The sequence below is a fragment of the Hippopotamus amphibius genome, chromosome 6, assembly GCF_030028045.1.
Source record: "Hippopotamus amphibius kiboko isolate mHipAmp2 chromosome 6, mHipAmp2.hap2, whole genome shotgun sequence".
Taxonomy (NCBI): domain Eukaryota; kingdom Metazoa; phylum Chordata; class Mammalia; order Artiodactyla; family Hippopotamidae; genus Hippopotamus; species Hippopotamus amphibius.
This window is the reverse complement of record NC_080191.1, coordinates 33,343,606-33,368,987: the sequence shown is the minus strand read 5'-3', so window position 1 is coordinate 33,368,987 and position 25,382 is coordinate 33,343,606. Positions and strand designations below refer to the sequence as shown.

Here is a 25,382-nt window from a genome sequence, read left to right as displayed (position 1 = left end):
ATGATACTCAGCAACATGAATGTGTGTAGTGCAAAGGGTATTGAACGCACTGCAGGAGCTCACAGATGGGGAGAGAAAGGTGGGGGAGAATTCTGCATAGGGCATATGAAGCAGGTGGGTCTAAGTGAAGCCTTGGACAGTACGTAGCATTTGCATAGGGAGGGAAGAGCCTTCCAGGGCTCTAATAGTACAAGGGAATAGAGGAGAGTGTCACATGGCATGCCTCTAAACATAATTCCTGTGTCAGGAAGAAACGGGACACATCCAGACTTCTAACTCTGAGCAGGCCCTGAGTGCTAATGCAGTAAGGTATGATAAACTGTACAAGACAGAAAAATAAAATCAAATCGCTGAATTGTACTAAATGGCTTCCTTCTGCAAAATATTCTGTTCTTGAAATATTATTATAATTCTGTTATTCAACACGCTTTTAACAAGACACGCTACATTCTGGCATTACATCAAATACAGTCTTAAAATGACCTCTAATGTTATAAAACATAATTCAGAGTTAATCATGTAACAGCTGTTCAATATTGTTGTTCACTCTTCCCTATCCTTCCGGTCATCTCTCTATTTTAACTTTAGTTATTTTAAATCTCTCTTCAATCCAGCAAAAAATTGAGGCCACAACAAAAGACACATTAAGATAAAGGTGGGAAAATCATCATCAAGGAGAAATAAAATGAGGACTGATTATACCGAAAATCTGTGCTCCAAAATTACCAAACAATTGTTGAGAAGTAGGCCATAAAACTAGCTCTAAGTTTCCAAACAACCAATGCAAAGAGACAGACTTCGTGAGTTAACAGAGTTCAATGTCCATAAAAGAAAACCAAACAAGTTTCTTAGAAGTACAAGTACTCTTCCATGAAGTCCTGTTTAAAAAAAAGTGTCTCACAGTGAACTCTTTGTCCTTGATGACACACTGACAGTAAATACAATAACCAGTCTGTTCTTTACAACAACTTCAAAAATGGGTCAATGGAAAATGTCAAAAGTTTAGAGTTCCGCAAAAGCAGTTTACAGAAAGCTAAAATCGTGTGGTCTTAGTATACAGCTCTTATTTATCGTATGTATCTAGGCTAGAGGAATGGATAGATGTCATTTCTTCCAAACAATTCTCCATTAATAATTTTTTTTTGCACCTGAGCTCTTGACAAGGGTTAGGCAACATAGCTTGAGATTCTATTGTCTGACATTCTAAATGTCAAATCAAAGGAATAATTGCTATGCACAACTAGTTCATTGCACTGTAAACAGAAGTGACAGCTGAACACTGGGAAGCTCAGGCAGAATATGTCCTACTTCAACATGGAAGTGAGCCTGGATCCCTCTTCTCAATTCCTTATCTTTGCCAGGAAAATCATGAGTACAGCCAGATCCTGGGACAACTACCACACATAACTATTCAGTTATACGAGGGCTACACAGCACAGTAAAGGCTGGAAGGGACGTCTGAGATAAACGCAGCCCAACCCCTCATCTCAGAGATAAGGAGACCAGGGTCAAAAAAGGAAGTGACTTGCCCACGTCAAACAGCTACTAAAAGGTCAAAGGAAATAAAGCTCTGGGGCACCTATTTCTATATTTTTACCCTTAAGTAGGCATATTAAAACAGTTCCTGTACTTCCTATTAGCTACTGGACCTTAATCCAGTTCACTTAGTAAACGAATAAGGAATCACCCTCAATTATTTTGCTAAGCTCCAGTGGCCACAGTCTTCAGCCTTGAATTAGTAAGTAAATGCCTAGGTTCTCTGCTATGGGTCATTACACAGCAATACCCCAGATTACAAGAAACCCAATAAAAGTGACTGAAATCTAATTTTCCTAGAGATAAAAATTTATTGATCTTTAAAAAGTGTGAATTCATATTTCCTCTCAGTTATGTGGCACTGGCAGTATGCTAATTTCTCCCTTTGACAAGGATATAAATACCAAAAGCATGATAGTACAAACTGGCCGATTTATGGTCTGTTGGCTTCATTTGCTGCCCTTGAAAGAGATGCAAAGAATACCACCACTGCCTGAATGAAGTTATATGAGCAGTATCCACCCTGAATAAAAATGTCATTATAATGTAGAGATGTAGGAAGATGGTCTAGTAAGTCAACAATGGAACCAGAATGTTGCTCATGGCAACAAAGCAGTTCTATAGATGGGACTAGAAACTTGGCCTCAGCAAGGATCTGCCTATGACTGGGTCATTTACATTTATTGGCTAAGTGTAGTTTTCAAGTAGAAATATAAAAATATCTTATGCAGAAAGTATTTTAAAAATTGCTGGATTAACCGAGAGTGGCAAAATTATATGACATGTCAATTTCATTTAGTTTAACAAAGTACCAAAAGCCTGGGGAAAAATATGTGGCTTTTTAAAAACTGAAATAGTATTGATTTATGGTATTGTGTTAGTTTCAGGTGTACAGTAAGGTGATTCAGTTATATATATTTTTTTAGATTATATTCCACTAGATTTCAAGACATTGAATATGGTTCCCTGTGCTATTCAGTAAATCCTTGTTGCTTATCTATTTCATGTATAGTTGTTTGTATGTTAATCCCATACTCCTAATTTGTCCCTCCTTCCTTCCCTCTCTCCTTTCGTAACTGTAAGTTTGTTTTCTATGTCTGTTATTCTGTTTCTGTTTTGTATACAGATTCATTTGTATTATTTTTAGATGTCACATGTAGTGATATCATATAGTATTTGTCTTTCTCTGTCTGACTTACTTCAAGTATAATATTCTCTAGGTCCATTCATGTTGCTGCAAAAGGCAATAGTTTTTCTTTGTTATGGCTGAGTAATATTCCATTGTGTGTGTAACTGTGTGTGTGTATATATGTACATACATACACACACACACACACACACACACACACACAGACACGTATACCACATCTTCTCAAGCCAGTCACCTATTGATGGGCATTTGGGTTGTTTCCATGTTTTGGCTATTGTAAATAGTGCTGCTATGAACATTTGGTACATGCATCTTTTTGAATTAGAGTTTTTGTTTTTTCTGGATATATATCCAGGATTGGGATTGCTGGATTATACGGCAGCTCTGTTTTTTAAGGAACCTCCATACTGTTCTCCATAGTGGCTGCACCAATTTACATTCCCACCAAACAGTGGAGGAGGGTTCTATTTTCTCCGCACCCTCTCCAGCATTTATTATTGTAGACTTCCTGATGATAGTCATTCTGACTGGTGTGAGGTGATACCTCATTGTGCTTTTGATTTGCACTTCTCTAATAATTAGCAATGTTGAGCATCTTTTCGTGCATCTGTGTGCTTTTCTTGATAGTCCTGCTGAATGTCTCCACCTTTGGCTGGATTGACTACTTTTGTCATGGTATCAAACCAAGACCAAAATGACAAAAGTTTTGCCTAATTTAAAATAAAACAATGGCCACAATGTGCCCCAGGAGTGGACTAAACTGAAACTTGCAATTCTAAATTAAACATTCTAAGAATACCTGTAGGAAGTTCTACAGGGAAAAAGGTTACATTAATTTAACGTTTCTTGATGGAAACATCTATAACAAATTACAGTTAAGTCAACTGTGTCAATCATTTGCAAAGCATTCATCTCTGAACAGTTCATAAGTTCCAGGATGCCTTCAGAAGCCTCTGACCTAAATGGAAGACTGAACCAACGCACATTATCATTGATGATAATCCTGTGACTCTAAGAGTGAGTCATGAAATCCGGCAGCAAAAATAAATGCAAAATTTCTAAAGGAAAATTCAATGAGTAAATCATTACCTGGCCTGGAACAATAGTATGTGTGAAAAGCTTATTCAGTTCCACTAATTTATTGGGAGTGATGTTAAATTTCAGTGCTATGGAGTTGAGGGTGTCCTGGCTTCCAGCCTAGAATAATCGAACAAACAAGATTCAGTACACAAAGCAAAAAACAAACAAACAAAGCCTTCCTCTTGATAGTCAACATTAATCTATTTGTGATATGAGTGAATAAAAATGTAACTCATACATCCAAATGTATTACGGAAAAAGCGAATACACTCTCAATTCTTAACAAAAAAGTCTTAGATATTATTCATTTCTGGACTCCCTAATCTTCAAATTTCACTGTCCACTAACAGATTTCTAAACGTACTCTGGCACAACCTGGGTGCATGGAGGAGAGGGCGCACGAGGTATAACATAAAACTAAGAAGAAAAGAAATATTACACATAGTGCCACTCATAGGGGAAATGGGACTACTTCCTCTCTGCATTTTTCTGTCTATTTGCCTGTCTCTTCACTGCACTTTAGGCTCCTGGACTGTGGCCTGTTAATGGCCTTTTTCCCCACAGTACCTGACACACAGAAGGTACTTAAATATTTGATGTATGAATACGGGGAAAGGCAAAGAAATCTAAAAGAACTTCAGGTTAGCTACCAAAAGTTGTTCACTGATATCAAAATGACAATTTCCCATGGTCAGCCAAATTAGTGTTATTCTTTAAATCCATAACACTGGTTATATGTTTCAGGTGTACATGTTTCTTTCTTTCTCTAACAGAGGGCGAATAGGAACAAAAAGGGCAGTAAGATGTGAAACTTCAGTGAAAAAGCTCCACCCAAAAAGAAGTCTGCTGCCTCTGGTCAGGTCACTATCCCAGGACAGACTCCCTGTCCAAGGTCACTGAATGAAACTTGTTAGTGGGAGGTCATTCTGGTGAATGTCATTGAAAAGTTCCCAACTGTAGTCAACACTGGTGGCTGGCCCTGCAAGCAGAACTGGCTCCACTAGGGGAGTCTTGTATGATAGGTGGAGATTTGAGGCAGCTGCAGGAGGTTGTGAACAGGTAAAATGATACAGAAGTAGGATTCAACTTACCATTCACTGGCCCTTAGGTATCAAAAACCCAACTAGATGAACTGTCTCAGACTAACCAAGTTCATAGTTACAGACAGCATTAAAATTACCTCAAAGTATTTCTAGAACAAGATATAAACACATATATTTTTAAAAAATCATTGAAAACTTAACATATGCCCCTACCTTACCATGAGCAAAATCATATATACTAAAGGTGAAAAAATGTTCCAAAATATTTTTTTCAAATATTATATATTTACAATAATATATTCAAATCCAGGGATTTTCAGGGTTTAGAGTCAGTATAAGACACAGATTGATAATAATAGACTAGAGCCAGACTGCCGGACCTGAGTTCCAAATCTGCCACTTGCTAGCTGTGTGATCTTGGGTCATTTGCTTAACTTCTCCGTACCTCAGTTTCTTTATCCAAATAGAGATACATAATTGTAAGTTCTAATTCAGAGCACTTACTTCATGGCAAGTGATCAATAAATGGGCTTCATATTTTTACACAAAAACTTGAAGATACTATGCATAGGGACTTCAGGGAAGGAGAAAAATTTTAACAGCAAAGGTAAGACGTACATATAGAACCAAGTTACAGACCCTGGGAGGGATAGTGGTATCATTAAATGTTTGAACCTAAACAGAATGCTTGACATCCACAGCTCTGGAGCAATATAAGCAATTGGGTAAGTGGTTCTGGTCATGGTTCCCTAAACACAAAGTTATGGATCACCTTGTATTTCCAATGACAAGCACACAAAATAACTTGCTGACTAAAACTAATCTCTAACATAAATGAATCAGGTGAACAGATCTGCAATACTAATTTGATCACCTTTTTATATGAATTAATTTGGAGTTGATTTTTTATTCTCATTGCATTGTTTAGTATATGATGCTATGTGAAGCATCTCCTAGCAAAGAATACTTCTCATTTCCTTGGAGGAGCTTGTGAATCACACTGTAGGACACACACATGGGTTTAGAATTAATATTGTTATTAATGATAAATAATCCAACACCTCCTCAGTATCTTCTAGGAGGTAAGCAACCATGCTAGGTATTATGGGGATTAACAATATATTGTGTGTTGTGGCGGGGGGGGGGGGGGGAGGGGGGTTGGGATGGGATGAATTGGGATGGCCATATATACATTACTAATAAGAAAAAAAAATCAAATTGTACACTTTACATAAATGCAATTCATTGTATGTCAATTATATCTCAATAAAAGTTCTTAAAAATATATATATATTGTAGACAGTGGTAATGTGAGATATATAGTCACCCCCAAATCCTTTCCGGAAAGGCCAGGCCTGTAAACCATAGAAAGATGCCTAGGGATATTCACAGAGCACTGAGCATGAAATGCCAGTGCCAGGGCTCTTCAATGTGATGCTATAGACGCTTGAAGAGGATTCACCATTCCAGAAGAAATGCCAGAGAGGGACAGGCCTTGCCTTATATAGAGCATGGCTTGGCACACAAATAATGAGTAGAAAATAAATACACATGAGGAAAACACAGGGGTAATGGCAATAGCACTTAATTTCTTTCTAGGAGTCAGAGATCACTCCTCAGCAATGCTAGGAACTAAAACAGACCTATAACTGAGTGCCCACTTTGTGCCAGGCCTAGGAGAAGCAGACACAGCTCCTGGCCTCCAGGAGCTCAGGGTGCAGTGAGAGAGATGAGCACATAACGTGGAGGTGCAGTAATGGTCACAGGCATTGCATAATTCATGTGCTGATTCAACCATATGGAGGTCTATACCCTGCAAGCACCAGAAATAAGAGTGGTGAGCAAAAATGGACCTAGTCTCTCCCCGTGGGTGTATTAAGGCACAAGCTAGACATAACAATCACATGAGTTAATCAATAATGTTAAACTGAGATAAACTATCTGTACGTAAAGGAACATGATTCCACGAGAGAGTAAAATGAAGGGATCTGGCCTAGACTTGCTGGATGGGCACAGAAAGGAAGACTGAACGTGGAGAGTAATGGGAAGAAGATGTTAAGGCTAAGGTTCTGCTCTGTAGAAATGTTTGGATGATGGAGCCACTACTTCTTGAAAAAAGCCCAAGCATGCAAGTCTAAATGAATGTTCCAGCAGACAACTGAATCTATGGTTTGGGAACTCAGAAAGCGTGGTTGGGATGGAGACCTAAAAATGGTCATCCTTGGCATATCAAAGGTAATTCAAGTAACAGGTTTACCCAGGGAAAAAATAAGGAAGGAAGAGAAATGACTTAGACCAGGTCTTAAGAAGCTTCCCTATTTAACGGCTGCACAAGACAAGGGCAGCTAAGGGGCAGGATGTGTCAAGGGAGAAACATTATGCAAACCTAGTGGTATTACCAAACGTGCACACTACCTGTTTATACTTACAGTGTATTCCATAGTACCCTGGGGCTTCTGAACCACCATCTTCTTCTCTTTTTTATCGTGTGCTTTGTTTTGATTGTCATCTGAAGAATAAAATGTATATAAGTGAATGATTTCATTTTCAGGAATTGAGGATAGGATAATCTACAGTATTAAAATCCACATTCAAATTGACTTTGAAAAAAAAAGATTAAAAGAAAAATGGACTAAAGGCACAAATAGACCAAACTCATAAAAACATACTGTTCATCAATGTATACTTGAATAAATGATTAATGTTAACTGTAATCAAATAGTGCAAATAACAATGAGGTTGTTTTAGTTATTCAAGTATTCGTTTAAATGCTGATGCATAATGATGAAGTTAAACTAGTACAGTCATGATATAAATGATGTATAATGTAAATCAGCACAGCCCTTTTAGAAGGTGATTTGTCAATATGTAACAACAGCCATAAAAATGTTCATTCTTTGACTCAGTAACCTTTCCCTTATTTATCCTAAGGAAAAATTCAAAAGAAGAAAAATGCTATGCACAGCATATGGTTACTGCAGTATTATTTATAATAACGAAAACTTGTAAAGACCTGTATGTTCAACAACATAGTAAGCTCGACCACAGATTCTGCTATTTTTAAAGGTCAAAACTGGTCAACCTAATAGTTTGGCAGCTCCACATGATTCAACCTAATTGTTATAATTAAATATATCAACCCAGACACTGAAAACCAGAGAGACATATTTCAATGGATAGAAATTTAAGTGACAAAAAGTACAAAATTGAATTAACTATGAAAAGATGCTCTAACTTGGATGTGATCAAAAAATACAAATCAAGACAGTATCATTTTACATCTATTAGCACTGCAAAACTCAGAAAGCTGGCTAATTGTAGTGTTGGCAAAGATGTGAACTGCTACTAGGAGTGTAAACTGGTACAGCCATTCCAGAAAATTAAGTATATATAGCATGTATGACTATATAGTACTATATAGCCTATAGTACTATATATACTCAGTAAATTAAGTATATGTAGCAAACTAACCCCCAGATATACATCCTCTCCCGGGAGATATCATAAAGTGAGACCTGCTAGAGGGTGTACAGAACGGCGTCATCTGTGGCAGTGGGGAGCAGGAGGGAAAGCAAAATACATCTAATTAATGCCTAGGATCTCAGAGCATAACAAGCCAGAAGTATATGCCACAACATGTTTACATCAAGAGAGACAGAATGGGATGTATAGAATGGTATCATTATGTATGTTTAAAAGAGCTGCACACAAAACACATACACACATTTTTCAAGGCCACATCTAAATAAAAGCCGATACACATTGAACACAACAGAATGGAGTGGAACAGGGAGAGAAACAGGGGAATGAGGATAAAAAGAAACTCATGAATAAATAACAAAGAGCCTGGCTCTGACCAGCGATGACATGCCACAAACTCTGAAGTGTGATTAACACACCCCTCTACATCTGAGGTCCTACAATCCCCCCACACCCACATGCAGACCAGCAGTATCATTTCAACTACATTACAAATGTGGGTGAACTGGATGAGAAATGGAAGGTAACAGAAATATGAAAGTAGTTAATTCAATGGGATTTACCTGCCTTTTAAGTATTTCCTTTATATTATTTTAAATTGAGAACCAAGAAAAAAAATAATAGATGCTGCTGTTAGAGTCCTTTTCTAGTCATTTGTAGAACCAGAGACACCTTGAAAATCCCTCTACTATAGAAAACGACCTCCCTTCCTCGAGTTGACCACATTTAAGTTACTTCAGGAAGATGAAACTACACTGACTGTGGTTTTCTGATCTCCAGATCAGGAGATTCCACACAGCCTACTGAAAAACCCAATCACAGTAATTTACAACTCTCATCACCTAGCTGGTGTTCATTCCTTTTAATATCTCAGCTCCACGCTCTGTCCCACACTCCTGCCCTTCTCTTCGTCACCATAAACGGCTGTCCCTTTTGGTCCTCGTGCTTTCAGTACAGTCTCCTCGTGTCCTTCTGTAGGAGCCTCCTATTTCCAGAGCCTGAGCTGCTGCTTCCCATCTGTGGTGGCTTCAGCCCATGCCCTCCCATAGGCTGTGCATAATCATCTCTGGCCCCAGTGGGGGCTCTGTTGTAAGCCACCAAATCATGAGTGTCCATACTGTTCAGCTGCCGAAGAAAAACAGGTGCTGGCTGACGCTTTCAGGATAAACCTAACTATGTACCCCTGAATTAGTACAAAAATTACTTTCCTCTGGCACAAGTGGGTAGGCCGGAAAAATGGCAAACACAGTAACATTATTAAAAGAAAACAAAAACCGCCCCCCCCCCCAGAGTCTAAGATTTTGAAATACTTGAGGTAAGGACCGTAATGTACCCATCTTTGAGCATCTTGTGCCCTAATACGATACGCATTGTATACGCTTGCATGAACTTTCCAATATAGATCAATGAGCCTGACAAGTTTGATGAGCCTGACAAGTTTGATGGCGGGCAACATTTTCACTGATAGGATTGCACACCAGGAGAGAGAATCACCTGAAGCAATCAAAGCCACCACCCAAACACTATGTTTTACTGTTGACTAGATACAGAAAGCAGAGAAGTAACTGGCACATTCTAAGGACCCCATTTGTCTTCATATCATTGTAGCCCAAGGTCAGGATTCATACGGCTTCCTAAATATTTTTTTGAAGTAAGTTTTCAAGATGGCTGGCTGCTTGTCTCAATAAGTGAAGTCCTGGATACCTTACCCAGGTGGGTTCTGCAGCACATGGTCCACAAAGCACTGGGGCGAGCAGGGAAGACACCCGGGCTGCCTTGGGAAAGAGCTACTTTGCTGTGCTTCAGGAGGGGGCTCCACCTCCAGCATCGCAGGTGAGGACTCATGGCTACCCACAAGGATGGAGTTATCTCCTAACGACACCTGACACCTCTACTTCGAGCTTCAGGCCTCCTCAGACCCTTCAATCCTCCCCCAATTCAGATCCTCCCCCTGCTCACAAAAACCTGAAGCCAGTGATGTAAAAGTAGCTGCTGCTAGAAGAGAAAATCGGCCGGGTGGTCCTCAGGAGCCATTCAGAGCAAAGGAATTGTACCTCCTATCTGCCCCACCTCTGAAAGGTCTTCAGGGCCAGTTTTTCCTATCCAATAAGAATGTAACTGTGACAAAACTGACCTGAGAAGAACAAAACATAGGCCCTTTTTCCTAACCTGTCTCGCTTCTCATAAATCCTGGAGGGGCTGAACCAGGGGAACGGGGTGGTGGGGTCTGACTGTGTTGACCTCAACCCAGGTGGACCTGGTGCCCTGCCCACAAGTCCTGCCTCTCCCTCCCTTCCCAGCCCACAGAAGGGCCAGGAGTGTCCAAAACACAAGGTTCTTGCTTCCTTCTGAAGAGATCCTAGATACATTTATTGAAAGACTCCCCTCTCTTCACGTGTGGGGGCTAAAAGAAGTTGATGTCTAGGAGAATGGCCAGGGCCTGGAAAGGCATGTATATAAAAGAATGTATGGAGGTAAAGGAATCCTTTCACTAGGTGATCTGTGAAGTCTTGGAGATTGCAACTGCCAAGCTAATACATTTTAAGAGACTATCTGAGGTTTGCAAACAGAACCTAAGGAAGGTTTAGATTTGGGATGGAGGGGAGAGTGTGGCTGACTGGGGTGGGGTGGGGATGATTGAAAAGATGGGAAAATGAGTGTAATGTCACAAAGGCATGGAAAAAAGTTAAAGGAAAGCTGTATTGACACTGTCAGATGTTACCCTGAGGATGAGAGATGGAAACCTAGAAATAGGTAACTGGGAGGTCACAGAGGTCCTGAGGTGAAAAGTGGAGGCATCTCAAGACAGATGGTGTTAACCCTATCAGTAAAGTCATGTGCTAAAATGTAAGGAGGCGAAGACAGGACTGGGGGCTAAAGGGGTTGTGAAACCTGAAAGAGTTATTGTGGCAAAGATAAGGTTTTAATAAAATAGATACCAAAAGAAGCAATAGGAAGAAGCAGTAAGGTTCACCCAGGGGTGGGTCTCAACACCAGGTGGACAGACCATGCAAGGAATAAGCAAATCCCCTGTAGTCATGGCCACCTGTGGGATTAGGACATGCAAGCAGAGCAGCAGGAACTAGAGGAGTGGTGGGTGAGGGGCACTGAGATGCAGTTAGGAGAATGGCACAGTGTGTTCGCTTCCTATTACTACTGTAAGACATTACCACAAATTAAAAATAGACACACATGTACTATCTTAAAGTTCTGTAGATTGCAAGTCTGACATGGGTCTCACTGGACAAAATTCATGGTGCCAGCAGGCAGTTCCTTCTGGAGGCTCCAGGGGAAGACCGGTTTCCTTGCCCGTTTAACTCTTAGAAGTAGCCCACTTTCCGTGACTCAAGGTCTCTCCCTCCATCTGCAAAGCCAACACCAAGATGAGTCCTCTCACACGGCCGTTTCTCTAGTTCTCTCTCTTCTGCTGCCCTCTCTCACTTTTAAGAACACCTGTGTTTCTATTGGACACACCTGGATAAGCCAGGACCTCCTTCTGCTCGGCTGATTAGCAACCTTAATTCCATCTACAACCTTAATTCACCTTTGCTGTGTAACCTAACAGGTTTTGGAAATTGGGACATGGACATCTTTGGGGGAGGGTGGGGGGCATTATTCTGCCTACCACAGATGGAGAACAGGTGTATGGGAAAAGACAAAAGAGGTTCAGATCCAAAGAAGGGATTTTTGAGGATTCGAGTAGTGATCTCAGGTGTGAGTGTGCTGGGGGAAAGGGGGATTGGGTAAGGAGATGGGGGTGTAGCTCTGGTTATATGTTTCAGTTCTGAAAAAATCCAGCAAGAATGAGACAATATCAATGTCACTGAAACCTGAGCACCTGGCTCCTGGCACAGACCACTGGGGACTGAGTGAAGACAGGACAGTGGACATTATCCATTATCGTACTTGAAAACAGAAACAAAGAGACACCTGTGAGTACCCTGGCTCTTGATTCCACAAGCTCTACATAGACAGAGGAAGGACAGAAAAAACAGTATGTAGCTTTGTTTTTTTTCTACTATCAACTATCTGAACAAGCACAAACAGAACACTGAAAATTATCAGGTTTTCAAATTATATCAGGACCAATTTTGCTCTGGCTTTACATTTACTGGGTGTGTGTGCCCCTTCTTTCCTTACTCCTCCTGAACGCTCAGTTCTCTCTCTTCCTTCCATCTCTATCATAAGACCATCTGAATAGGGTGCACGAAGCTGACAGCCCAGGACACTACACACTTATCTAAAGAGGAAAGATGGTTTCCATGGCAACCAAAAGATGGGGATTCAGGGAGGCAACAACGGTCTATGTCTCTCTAGATCTAAGGGCACCCTGATTTGTAAACAGGGAAATTTGTTTCCAATGACAGACACAGCCCTAAACTGGGAACAGATGCATTTGGTTATGGCAATCTGATGATGCTAATCAAAGCCAGGTTATGTGCCATTTCCCTCATGGCACCCAACATTTTTCCAATTATTATTTGGTCTTAAGGTCAAAACAGGCTGGGTTCACCAAGCAACCCTTGTAGCTGTGTGATGTTAAGCAGGTCACTTGAGATCTTTGTGCCTCCATTTCCTTGTCTGTAAAATGAAGATCTCACAACGTTGTTCAAAAGATTAAATGAGATAACAGGCACAGGGTTTATCTCAAAGCCTGGCACAGAGTAAGTGTTTAACAAATGCTGTTAATAATACTGCAGTCAACATAAGTAAACAGCAATGTGAATAGAGTGGGGTGTTAAAAGAATTATACCACAAGCAAAAGGTTTCATTCCAGAAATACGGGAATGATATAGAATTAATGTTTTGATTATAAATTGTTTAAAGGAGAAAAACCATATCCGATCACTTCGGTAATGTCAAAAAAGCATCTGATGAAATTAGCCATTATTATATTTTTTAAAAGAATAAAAGTTTTAAAAATCCACCCTTTAGAAAATTAAGAATAGGAGTGAACTTCCTTAACATGATGAAGAATGTTTAGTTACTCTTTGATATTCATTAGAAATATGCTTCTGAAAAACCAATGAAACCCTGAAAAGCCGTGTACCAAAAGCAATGTCCACATAAGAACGAAAACTGAATGATTTCATGACATCACTTCCAGGACTGCAGTGGCTTGTTAGTTACCTAAATGCAGCCTGAACTAACACACTAGTGAAGCCCTCACCCAGCCTTACAGAAGACTCCAGGGTATGCAGTGGGAGAGATACCCACAGGCACTGCACAGGCTCCACCCATTCTTTTCATTCCTGTTGTTCTGTGAAGACAAGTGCCTGAGAGCAGTTCCAGCAAAGCTTTTAAGGCTTCTGGGCAATAGTATCTCCCAGCCCACTAAATTACAACAAAGAGGCTAACCTAATGTGATTCAAGACTAAACCACAAGTATTTAAGGTCATAAAAGTAAACTTTGTAGTGGAGATGAAAGCTGAAACACTTCAAACATAAGGGGACAACTTGGAAATCCCAAGGAGGAAGAGGGGACCCCTGCCCTTTATTGGAGGCCACCTTTTAGAGCCCTGAAAGGCAACACATGTGCAGAATGGACTCCAGGCACCCACTTTTTCCCCAATGGTCTCTAGAAATTAAGACCTATAAGCGCTATTCTAAACCCTCCTAAAGCACGTCTGAGTAAACTGAGATGAATTCTTATGGCAGAAACCAAAAGCAAATATAAAAAGTAAAACACTAACCACAATAAATACAGGAATTCCTACTATCATAGTTTATACTCAACTTTGTTCTGGAATATCTAGTAAAAGCAACACATAAAAAAGTTTTAAATACTGAAAAGAAATGAAAATTTGATTATTATTAGCAGATGAATTATCTACCTAAAGAGCCAACATCATAAAAACATCCAGAAATCATAAAATTGTTCAGTAAGGTGACCAGATGTAAGTCTTTTAAATTTGTGATAGAAACTATTTGGAAAAGTTCCAGCATAATGGTATCAAACTATAAAATATCTAGGAATAAATATAGCAAAATAATGGCGAGATATATAAAGTTTTAAAGGTTCTCTGAAGTATATAAACAGAAGCTTGAATAAAGTGGTGCATACAATGTTCCTAAATAGGAAATAACATTCTTGTGAATATTTCACTTTCTCTTCAAATTAATTTTTAAATTATATGTAATTTAGGTCACAAATTGAAAAACGCTTTGAAGACGGGAAGCATATCAAATTGATAACTAGGCAGAAATATATAAAACTAGAAGCATAAATATTGTAAGAATATACAAAATTATTCTTGAAAGAGAAATGAGGGTAGGTATACTGTATTGATGTTAAAACACATGATTATAAAGCCACAGCAATTAAAACACTGTGGTGAAATCACTAAAAATCAGAGGGGGGTTGAAAGAAATTCACATAAAATAAAGGTACCTTTATAACCCAGTAAGAAAAGGCTGAGTTTTCACATAAATATCTAACTTCATGTTGCAGAGGAGGCTCTGGCATCAGGCAGACAGAACGAGTCCTTGTCTGCCCCTGGCTCACTGTGTGACCTTGAACAAGTGGCTTTACTTAATGAAACTGGTTTCCCAGGGTGTAAAATGGGAATGCCCACCGGAGTCTCGCAGAGTTACTGTAAAGATTAGATAAAGCAATTCGATCAGGTAAAGCACTCCCCGACGTGCAAAGAAAGGGCTCAGGAAACCTTAAGGATTATTATTAAATGATGTTGGTGAACACTAGCTAACATCTAGAGAAAAACCCAGATCACCTTCAAATCAATGCAGATGGATCAAAGATTTAATAGTAAAATGTCATAAATGTCTTTGAAGAAAATATAGGACTTGTCTTTGATTAAAGAAGTCACATCTTCTCTATTGGTGACGCACACTTTCCATATGATTGGCCTGCCTCTGTCAAGAGTGCAATGAAAATATTCAGTATTATTGTTCCACATTCTAAGGGTGACTTCCGGAATACCTGATCATAAACTGTTCACAATAAAACTTTAAACAGCTGTGTCATGGGACGCCTTCCTCTCCTGAGCCTGGAGAGGGTAGGAACATGAGGAAGAACTCTGTACGGGATGTAAACTCCATGTTTCATCCTCAGTTGACACAAAGGGAAACGTCTTGCAGTAGACGTTATTTTCCTTCTTTCAAGCACGTCACAGGCACGACCGTCCTTGATTAAAATGAGTCACACTGAAGTAAAACCTGGACTGTAAGAAGGGCAGAGGAGCTGTCTATCATGAAACGTTTTACCTCAGAGCCCAGCTCCACCCTCAGCTCTGAGCAAGCCCTCGGGTGTCTGTGGAATGAATGGAAGGCAGCTAAGCTCACCTCCATACCACCAACGCTGTACTATGGCATGAATGAACTCGTCTCACTGATTCTGAGGAACCAGGTTATTTCAGTTCTTCTCTCAGCATTTGATTACGTTGTAAAACCAGTGAGTGTTCTGAATGTAACTACGTATGTGACGAGGTCAAAGAGTTAATTAAGCCCAGAGAGAACTTTCAACCTCATCATCACTCATTATAGCTCAAGGGAAAAGGTAATTCTATGTATAGCCAACTTCTTCCTCCTTACTAAGATACAACAATGTCCTTGGGGCAGTGGAGAAGACACTAAAGTTTTTTTCTAACTTTCACCTTATTTTTCTCTCCAAGCTGATTCGGGGGAAGCAGAAAGATGGGGGAGGCTTCACTCAGGCTTTGGTCCCAGAGAGCTGGGCTTGAACTTCATGCTGAGTTGTGGTAGGAACTTCTGCAAGTTTTTCAGCTTCTAGGTTTTCTCATTTATAAAAGAGGCTACTACTGCCTGCAGTAGATCATAATAAGTAGAAAATTAAATAATGAAATAAAGCATCTAGCCCACAGGAGACACTCACCCAAAATATCAATAGATTCTTTCATGTCTGATGCTACTTCTCCTCTCCTTCCTACCTTCTTTACCACCCTCTGAAAAACTCTTTCAAAATCTTTTTTCTTTTTTTTATAAATGGATCAACTGATTGAGTAAATTTAAGCTTTAGGAGAAAATTTAGGAAGTATGAAAAACAATTCTATATGAATCAAAACTATCTGTGGTCATTTTAAAATACAGTCGAACAAAAGAAAAAAATACCAATCACCCATTTTACCCACCATTCAGAGAGAAACACTGTTTGCATCCTGGTCAATACACTTCCAGCAGCTCTCCTTCTTTTAAACAAAAATGGAATCGTCGAATGTTGTCACTATTGTCAACCTGCTTTTCTACTGAAACAATATTTTGTGAAAATTTCCCACGTTTTTCTTCATCATTAAAAAACGGCACGTAGTATTCCATTTTAAGTTACATATGTTATTTTAATTTTCCTACTATTTTAAACAATGCAGTGATAATCACTGTGGTCACCCCTACTACGCTCACACTCATTTCCTTAGGGTAAGTGTCTGCAGACAGAATTGTTGGGTCAAAGGGTGTGCAAAAGTAAAGCTCTTGATTAAAATGGCCAAACTGCCTTCCAAAAAGATCCAACCACATTTCTCCTATCAGTGTTTTTCCTTTGCACACTCCCTAGTTCAATTCTAATTTGATTTTTCAAAATCACTCAAACTGAAAAATCACTAACTCTATTTAATGTTATCCTTCCCTCGGCCCCAACCACATTTGAGTGTTTCTCTAAGAGTGAGATTTCTCATAATACAAATGTGATATCTCACAACAGACTGGGCGGGACATAAGATTTGCATGATGTAGACCATACTGATCATAAGAGGACTAGACTCTCAACTGGAACTCGTAGTACAGCAGGTTTTGTCAGACACAGCTGCTTCGTTCAGTAACTAGAATGGATTACAATATACTGTGTTAGTGGGAGGGCTGGAGTTTGCGAGGAAAAGGAAGGAGGTTCCCTTGAGCTAAACCCAGCCAGGTTCCAGGGCTGGTGGGCGTGGGAAATGGGAAGATGTTGGTCAGAGTACAAAAGTCCAGCAATAAGATGATTAGGTTGAGGATCTAGCGAAGAACATGGTGTTCACAGTTAAATACTGCATGTTATACTCAACAGTTAAGACAGTAGATCTTAAATATTCTCACCACACAAAAGAAATGCGAATTATGTGACCAGATGAAGGTGTTAGCTAATGCTAGGGTGGTAATCATTTTGCAATGTATCCATGCATCAAATCAAATTTTATGTCAATTATATCTCAGTAAAGTTGGAAAAAAGAATTATGATGCCTTTTTGTAGTCATACTTACAGCCATGCTTACAATGGTTATTATGTATTTTTTAATTTTATGCTTAATTAGTTGCAATGCTGACCACCAATTCTTTTATAAAATGGCTTTTTTCATTCTTGAGGACTACATTGTGACATGTGTCTCAGAAAAGAACATCACTCCCTCTCGGTAACTTTATTTTTAAAAAGGTATAATACAAAATGTATGTTTCCTGAAACTTTAGTATGTCTGAGGATGTCTTCTTGCCTTTGAGTCTGAAAAACAATGTTCACTTCACAATCCGAAAGGAAATTTAATTCCTCTGGTGTTCACTGCTGTGCAGAAGTCTGTACCTCTCTTCTTTGCTCCTTTGTAGATAACATTTTGTCAAGTTTTTTGTTGTTTTTCTTTCTTTTTGCCTGTTTGCTTTTACCATTTATCCTAAACTGTGAACATGTGCCACAGTTTAAGTGCAGAGTTTTCCCCTTAATCTGCTTAAACATGAGGGGCTCTTCTGATTTCGAGTCAGGTATGAGCTTCAGCTCATGAACGAACGCACTCTTCTTATACTATGTCTGATCACTGCTTCTATTCCCATTATTCTGACCTCCTCACCAAGAATCACCCTTGATTCCTAGAGTCTTTACTCGTGCCTCCCGTATCTGTCATCTTCTCTCTTAACGCTTGCATCCTTTCTGCAATGATCCTTTGCATTCTAGGGGCACTCGTCAGCTTGGACCTGTTCACCACGAAGGCTTTCATGTTATGACTTCACTTTAAACATTTAGTCTGACTTCCTTGATGGCCCCAAGAAGCACAGGCCTAATTATTTCCATCCTAATAATTTCCATTTATTTTATACCCAAGTCCCTGAAGTCTTCATATACTGCTTGATTTAAAAAAAAAAATGAACAAGGTTCTTGACACCCTCTTTTCACATCAAAGTCCACTTTAATCCTTTAATTTGAACTCTAAAGTACTAGAATGATCATTACTTTCGAACAGAAGAGTAATGCTATTGTATGTTTGTGGTTTGACCTACTTTTATGTTTAGGAATTAATTTATCAAAATAGCACAACTTTGGCTTTCTGAACTTGCTAAGTGAAACAAAGATAAATGACAGATAGGAAAGCTTCACACATGTGGTTAAAAAATACCCTAAGAGTGAGGGTGGGAAGGAGCCACAGGAGGGAGGGGATATAGGGATATACGTATAAATACAGTTGATTCACTTTGTTGTACAACAGAAACTGGCACAACAGTGTAAAGCAATTATACTCCAATAAAGAGCTTAAAATAAAATAAAATACCTAAAAAAAATACCCTAAGAAAAAGTAATCTGTATGAGGAAAAGTGTCAGGCCTTGGCATCATGAGAAGTAATTCAGCAGTTGGTTACTTCCATCCTGTAGCAAACCCTAAAAATGCTTAACAAAAGAAAAGTGGAGAATTTCATTTATTTTACTCTTGTGTTCCTTCTGAACTCAGGAGGGAAAACTATGATTTGAAATGATTTAGACATTGCAGATTTATTACTGAAAAGCTAAATTCATTCTTTACACTGCAGAGGTATTCCTCTAAATAAATCTTTACTGCAATAACCACAAAACTGACCATATTCTTACTTAGTGCTTTCTGTTTGTTAAAATAACTTCCCAATTCTCCTAAAACATCTACTTTACTATCCAGGATTCTTAGTATTAATCTTTGATATGAAAACACTACAAAAACATAGTGATATATTTTATTCCAGTTTAGGTCTGCCTCCCATATTTATAAAATTTCTCTATCTCTTTCACGTCTTACACCTATATATGTTGCAATTAAAGAACTGCCCACTGAGACATTATCCACACCTGTAAAACACCCATTCCTAACTCCACTTCCACAGAAGCAAAGATGTGTACTATTCTAAGATGAAGGAACAATATATTCCTTTAATGTAAGAGAATTTTGAGATGTAATTCATGCCACTTAACATATTCTGATACTGTAATATGGACCAAACATCTTTTGGAACATATGTAAACATTCCTACTACTTGTGTCAAATTTAACTATAACTTAATAGCTAGTTTTAAAAAATATATTAACATACTGTTAAAATATAAAAGTATAAAAATATATTGTTATCCAACAATTCCTTAAGGGTTAATATAAGTCAACAGAATAAGAGAGTAAGGAGTCCTGTATGTCAGTGAATACAAGTGCAAGCACAGAAGGGTTGAGTTCATTTATGCTAGAAGCTTTTGTTTGGCTGCTTACCGTGTGCCCTGTGCTACGTTAGGTGCCAGATCTAGATTCATCTGATGCCATCTGCCTCAATGTAACTAATCCACTTCCTTTCTCCCATCTCCCCTCTCAAAAACAAAACCCTTTTGGAACTGGCACCATTTTGTCACAAGGCAATTCTAGTGACTCAGTCCTTCCATAACATCTTTTATCAGTACTTTAGCTGTTGTGTTCTTCTAAGTGGTAAGGAGAGAGTAATGAATTACTACCCAAGGCTTACATGAGGCACAGATAAATCTAATTTAACAAGTTTAAAAACATTATTTTGTCAAAATATGTTTCCTTAAATTTGGTAGGTAATGTTAGAGATGTGGAAATAGATACCTACAGATATTAATTATTTTCTGTTACATTGATGATGGAACTTTACATTTGTCTAATATTCTTTTTCTAAAGCCCTTGGGTTTGCTGTATTACATTATTCAGTTCTCTATAATTTTCTGATTAATATTAACAATAACTTTAAACTGTGTAATGTGCAAAAACATAAAGAAAACAAAACTCCTTGCAATTTCTGTACCCAGAGAAAACAATAATCAACAAATTGTTATAGATCCTTCCAGTCTGTTTTTCTATAAATTCATCACCATTTGTCATCCATTAGCTTTTTGTTTTGACTTTCTGTGCGTTCCCCAGATTACTGCTTTCATACATATTTACCTCACACCTTTAAGTAGCAGTTTCCAAGCCTTTCACCTAAAATCCAGGCCCCTCTAGACAAATCCATTTGGTACCTCTAAAATACCTCCAAAAACAAATTCATTATTTTTCTTCTTTCTTCTTGAGTTCTCCAGTCAGTTCTTGACTCTCTTCTTTTTCTCCCTCACACATCACATTGGTCACCAAATACTGCTGTTTCTATGAGCAAAATCTTTCCTTAGGGTGCTGTTTCTCCTCTGCCCCAGTCTCCAATCTGCCTTCAGGCTCACTTCCATCCACTGTCCTTAGATTTATCCTCATAAAACAGAGGGTTAATGGAGTTCCCCTAATCGCTTCCCAATGATACAGCACAAAGTCAAATCCTTAATGTGGCTGACAAGATCCTCTCATTTTAGCATCTCTCCTCCCCAGACTAGAGCCACCAAAAGAACTTAGACTAGAATTACTTTTGACTTGAGGTCTAATACTCCACCTAGTGGTACGGGACAACATCCCAGAATGGGAATCTAGAAAATATGCCAACTCAGCTCTAAGAGATCAAGCAAACTTGCCAACACAGGTGTCTGTCAGCTAGAGTCACATGCAAAAAGGGACAAGAAACCCTGGGACTCCATGGCCCACCTAGTAGTATTCTATAAGCACTGGATTCTCCTAAGATAACGCCTCAAAGCTCCCAACTGTTGTTATTCATTGCCATTCTCAAGAGAAGGTGAAAAGCTACAATGACATCTCTTTACTTATTGTCACCAAATAAAATCACTGGATAATTCTGAACTCAACTATTGTAATGTTGCCTATATCCTTCAAGAATTTTCATGAAACTCAAACAAATCACCGTATCCATTCATCTATGTGTAAGTCATCCACTCAATGCACATTTAAAGAGCACCTGTAGGACCTCCCTGTTGGCACAGTGGTCAAGAATCCACCTGCCAATGCAGGGAACATGGGTTTGATCCCTGGTCCAGGAAGATCCCACATGCCACACAACAAGTAAGCCTGTGCGCCACAACTACTGAGTCTGTGCTCTACAGCGCATGAGCCACAACTACTGAGCCCACGTGTCACAACAACTGAAGCACATGCACCTAGAGCCCGTGCTCTGTAACAAGAGAGAAGCCACCACAGTGAGAAGCCAGAGCATCACAACGAAGAGTAGCCCCCACTTGCTGCAACTAGAGAAAGCCTACACGCAACAGCAGACCCAATGCAACCAATAAAAATTAACTAAAAAAAATAAAGAGCACCTGTAATGCAGATACTACACAAAGCTAATAATACAGGTTCCAAGCCACAGCAGCCTGTAAACAGGAAATCAAATAAATAAATCCATGATGACAAAGCAGAGGGAAGTGCAACCTGTCCAGGGACAGGGAAGGGCTTCCTGGAAGAAAAGATGACTGACGTGATTTGGTAAAGTCTAGGAAGAGTTAATTAGGTAAAGAGCAGTGTGAAGGGTATTATTTCAGATTCAAAGTGTTACACACACCACAGAGTGCAGCACATTAAAAAGCTATCCTAGAGGAATAAAGATGGTGGCAAAGTAGAAGGATGTCAAATGCATCCCTCTCCATGGATGCATCAGGAATACACCAAAAGATGCAATAATTCCCACAAAGAACCAGCTGAACACCAGCTAATGACCTCGGACACCGGAAAGGACTGCAAAGATCCCAACATAACTGGGTAGGACAGAGGGGGAAAAAAAAGAAGAGGAGGAGAAGAAAGGAAAGGGACGGGTCCCACACCCTAAGGCAGGGGGATCTGAAACAGAGGGGAGATGGCCGAATTCGGGGAAACGTCCCTTATCTGATGGGGAAACCCCTTCTCCAATGGGGAATTTCCCTGGGTCAGAAGGGAGGCATTTGGCACCGTTCAAAGAGGGTGAAGCAGCTGAGCTGTGGCAGATGGGAAAGAGTGGGAAACACATGGAGGGTCTGCACCATGGCTCAGCGTGTCTGGACTGAGATGTCGATTCACAGCTGAACAGGGGGTCTGGGAGCTGCAACGTGGGAACCGGAGAACTGGTTCAGGGTGAGAAACATTGTTAGCAGTGGGGAGACACACTGAGAGGACAGGAGGGAAGAAATCCACAGCAGAGAGTGCCTACCGAGGAAAGCTGCACGGCCATAGTGGCGGCTGGATACTGCTGACTCACAAGAAGCGGGTGGAGCCGCAGGTGTAGCCTCTCTCTCGGCACCTGTGATGGACAAAGGAAGAACCCCTGTGGGCCTAGCTAATGCACTCAGAGATAACAAAGGCCCCCCACGCGGGGCTGGCCTAGAGTGCCTGCAGCCGAGAGCCAAAAGCCTGCAGAGTGCCCCAGCTCTGGAGACATTCTGTTTACACCTCAGCCGCTGGCATCCCTCTGCAACAGGCACCGCCACGGCCAACTGAACTGCCGTGACCCAGGCAGGGCGCCACTGCTCACTCACTCCCAGGGGAAGGGGCCACTATTGTACCCGCTCTCTCCCCATACACCGGAGCTTACAGACGAACAATAAAGGAAGCTCTGCTGGTTGCAGAATAATACAAAAAACCCTAGGTGGGCAGAAGGACACTTACAGCTGAGACCCCAAGAAAACAGAAATATTAGTATTAATTCTATAGATCTGGTCCATCCTGGGGTCATTTCTAGTTTTGTTTTTGTTTTTGTTTTTTAATTACAATCTTAGTCCTAAGGGATCTACATGTTTTATAATATTTTTTATTCTATTTTTCATTCTATTTTTATTTTTAGCCTTTTCATATATTTCTATTTCTAGCTAAGTTTTTCATAGTGCTGACTGTATCTCTCCTACCTTCTTTTCATCTCTATCTTTTACACATTTCTATTTCTTTCTTTTTCTTTTCATATTTCCAGTCACACTACGCTCTTCTGTTGCCCTGTCTTCTATCCTTTTCTAGTTTATTTTATCTTAATATACTTATAAGCAATATTATCAGTCCACTCTGTTTCCTTGCTTTATTCTCCAGATGACACACTGCTTTGGTATTCATTATTAGGTTTTGTCTTTATCTTAGTTCTAAGTATAATTGTCCGATTTCATTCTGAGAATCTTCAGTCTGTCTGATGGTACTCTTGCTCTTTATTATATTTGATCCTAGCTTTCAAAATCTCCCTGGATTTGTGTTTCTGTGTGTGTGTGGTGTTATCTTTTTGTTTGTTTCTTTTGTTTTTGTTTTCTACTGTTTTGGTTTTGAATTTCTGTTGGTTTTCTCTTTGTCTGATAGCATACTGGGGTCCTTCTGTCAGGTCTTTCTAGTGCCTTATGTTCTACTGGATTCAGTATTTGTGTGTCTTATACATGTATGTCTTTCCTTGATTTAGTATTTCTTTGACTCAACACTCTGCCATCAGTCTGGGGCTTGGACAGTCTTCTTGAAATCCCTTTATTGCCGGGACAAGCAACCTCTGAAGTCTGGATTACTATGAGAAAACAAAGAAACACCATGCAGGCAAAGGAGCAGGGAAAAAAAACTACAAGACCAAATAAATAAAGAGGAAATAGGAAAATTGCCTGAAAAAGAATTCAGAGTAATGATAGTAAAGATGATACAAAATCTCGATAACAAAATAGAGAAAGTACAAGAAACAGTTAATTACAACTCAGAAGAACTAAAGGGCAAACAAACAGTAATGGACAACAAAATAACTGAAATTAAAAATACTCTAGAGGGTATAAACAGCAGAATAACTGAGGCAGAAGAACAAATAAGTGAGTTGGAAGATAGAATGGGGGAAATAACTGCCACAGAGCAGGAAAAAGAAAAAAGAATAAAAAGAATGGAAGACAGTCTCAGAGACCTTGGTGACAACATTAAGCACACCAACATTCAAATCACAGGTGCCCAGAAGAAGAAAAAAAAAAAGGGCCTGAGAAAATATTTGAAGAGGTTGTGGTGGAAAACTTCCCCAACAAGGGAAAGGAAATAATTAACCAAGTCCAAGAAGCACAGAGAGTCCCATACAGAACAAACCCAAGGAGAAATACACCAAGGCACATATTAATCAAACTAACGACAATTAAACACAAAGAAAAAATATTAAAAGCAGCAAGAGAAAAGCAATGAATAACACATAAGGGAAAACCCATAAGGATAACAGCTGACCTTTCTACAGAAACTCTGCAGGCCAGAAGGGAATGGCAGGATATACTGAAAGTCCTGAAAGAGAGAAACCTACAGCCAAGAATACTCTACCCAGCAAGAATCTCATTCAGATTTGAGGGAGAAATCAAAAGCTTTCCAGACAAGCAAAAGTTAAGAGAATTCAGCACCACCAAACCAGCCTTACAACAAGTGCTAAAGGAACTTCTCTAAGTAGGAAACACAAGAGAAGGAAAAGACCTACAAAAACAACCCCAAAACAATTAAGAAAATGGTAATAAGAACACACATATCAATAATCACCTTAAATGTGAATGGATTAAATGCTCCAACCAAAAGACATAGACTGGCTGAATGGATATAAAAGCAAGACCCTTCTATATGCTGCCTACCTACCAGAAACCCACTTCAGACCAAGGGATACATATAGACTGAAAGTAAAGGGATGGAAAAAGATATTCCATGCAAATGGAAGTCAAAAGAAAGCTGGAGTAGCAATACTCATATCAGACAAATTAAACTTTAAAGTAAGGACTATTACAAGAGACAAGGAAGGACACTACATAATGATCAAGGGATCCATCCAAGAAGAACATATCACAATGGTAAATATCTATGTACCCAACATAGGAGTACCTCAATACATAAGGCAAATGCTAACAGCTATAAAAGGGGAAATCGACAGTAACACAATAATAGTAGGAGACTTTAACACCCTACCTACATCAATGGGCAGATCATGCAAACAGAAAATAAATAAGGACACACAAGCTTTAAATGACACATTAGACCACCTTGACTTAATTGATATTTATAGGACATTCCATCCAAAAACGACAGAATACACTTTCTTCTCTAGTGC

General features: G+C 39.4%; 1 protein-coding gene across 11 annotated transcripts in view; it reads right to left on the bottom strand.

The window, feature by feature from the left end:
* NCOA7 (nuclear receptor coactivator 7) overlaps positions 1 to 25,382 on the bottom strand; it is a 146,566-nt gene that overhangs the window by 52,042 nt on the left and 69,142 nt on the right. For all 11 annotated transcript variants that reach the window (XM_057738471.1, XM_057738473.1, XM_057738477.1 and 8 more), the window contains 2 exons: positions 7,239 to 7,318; positions 3,776 to 3,883 (listed from right to left, as the gene is read on the bottom strand). In XM_057738471.1, coding sequence (XP_057594454.1) covers positions 3,776 to 3,883; positions 7,239 to 7,318 — 188 coding nt within the window. The remainder of the gene's footprint in view (positions 1 to 3,775; positions 3,884 to 7,238; positions 7,319 to 25,382) is intronic.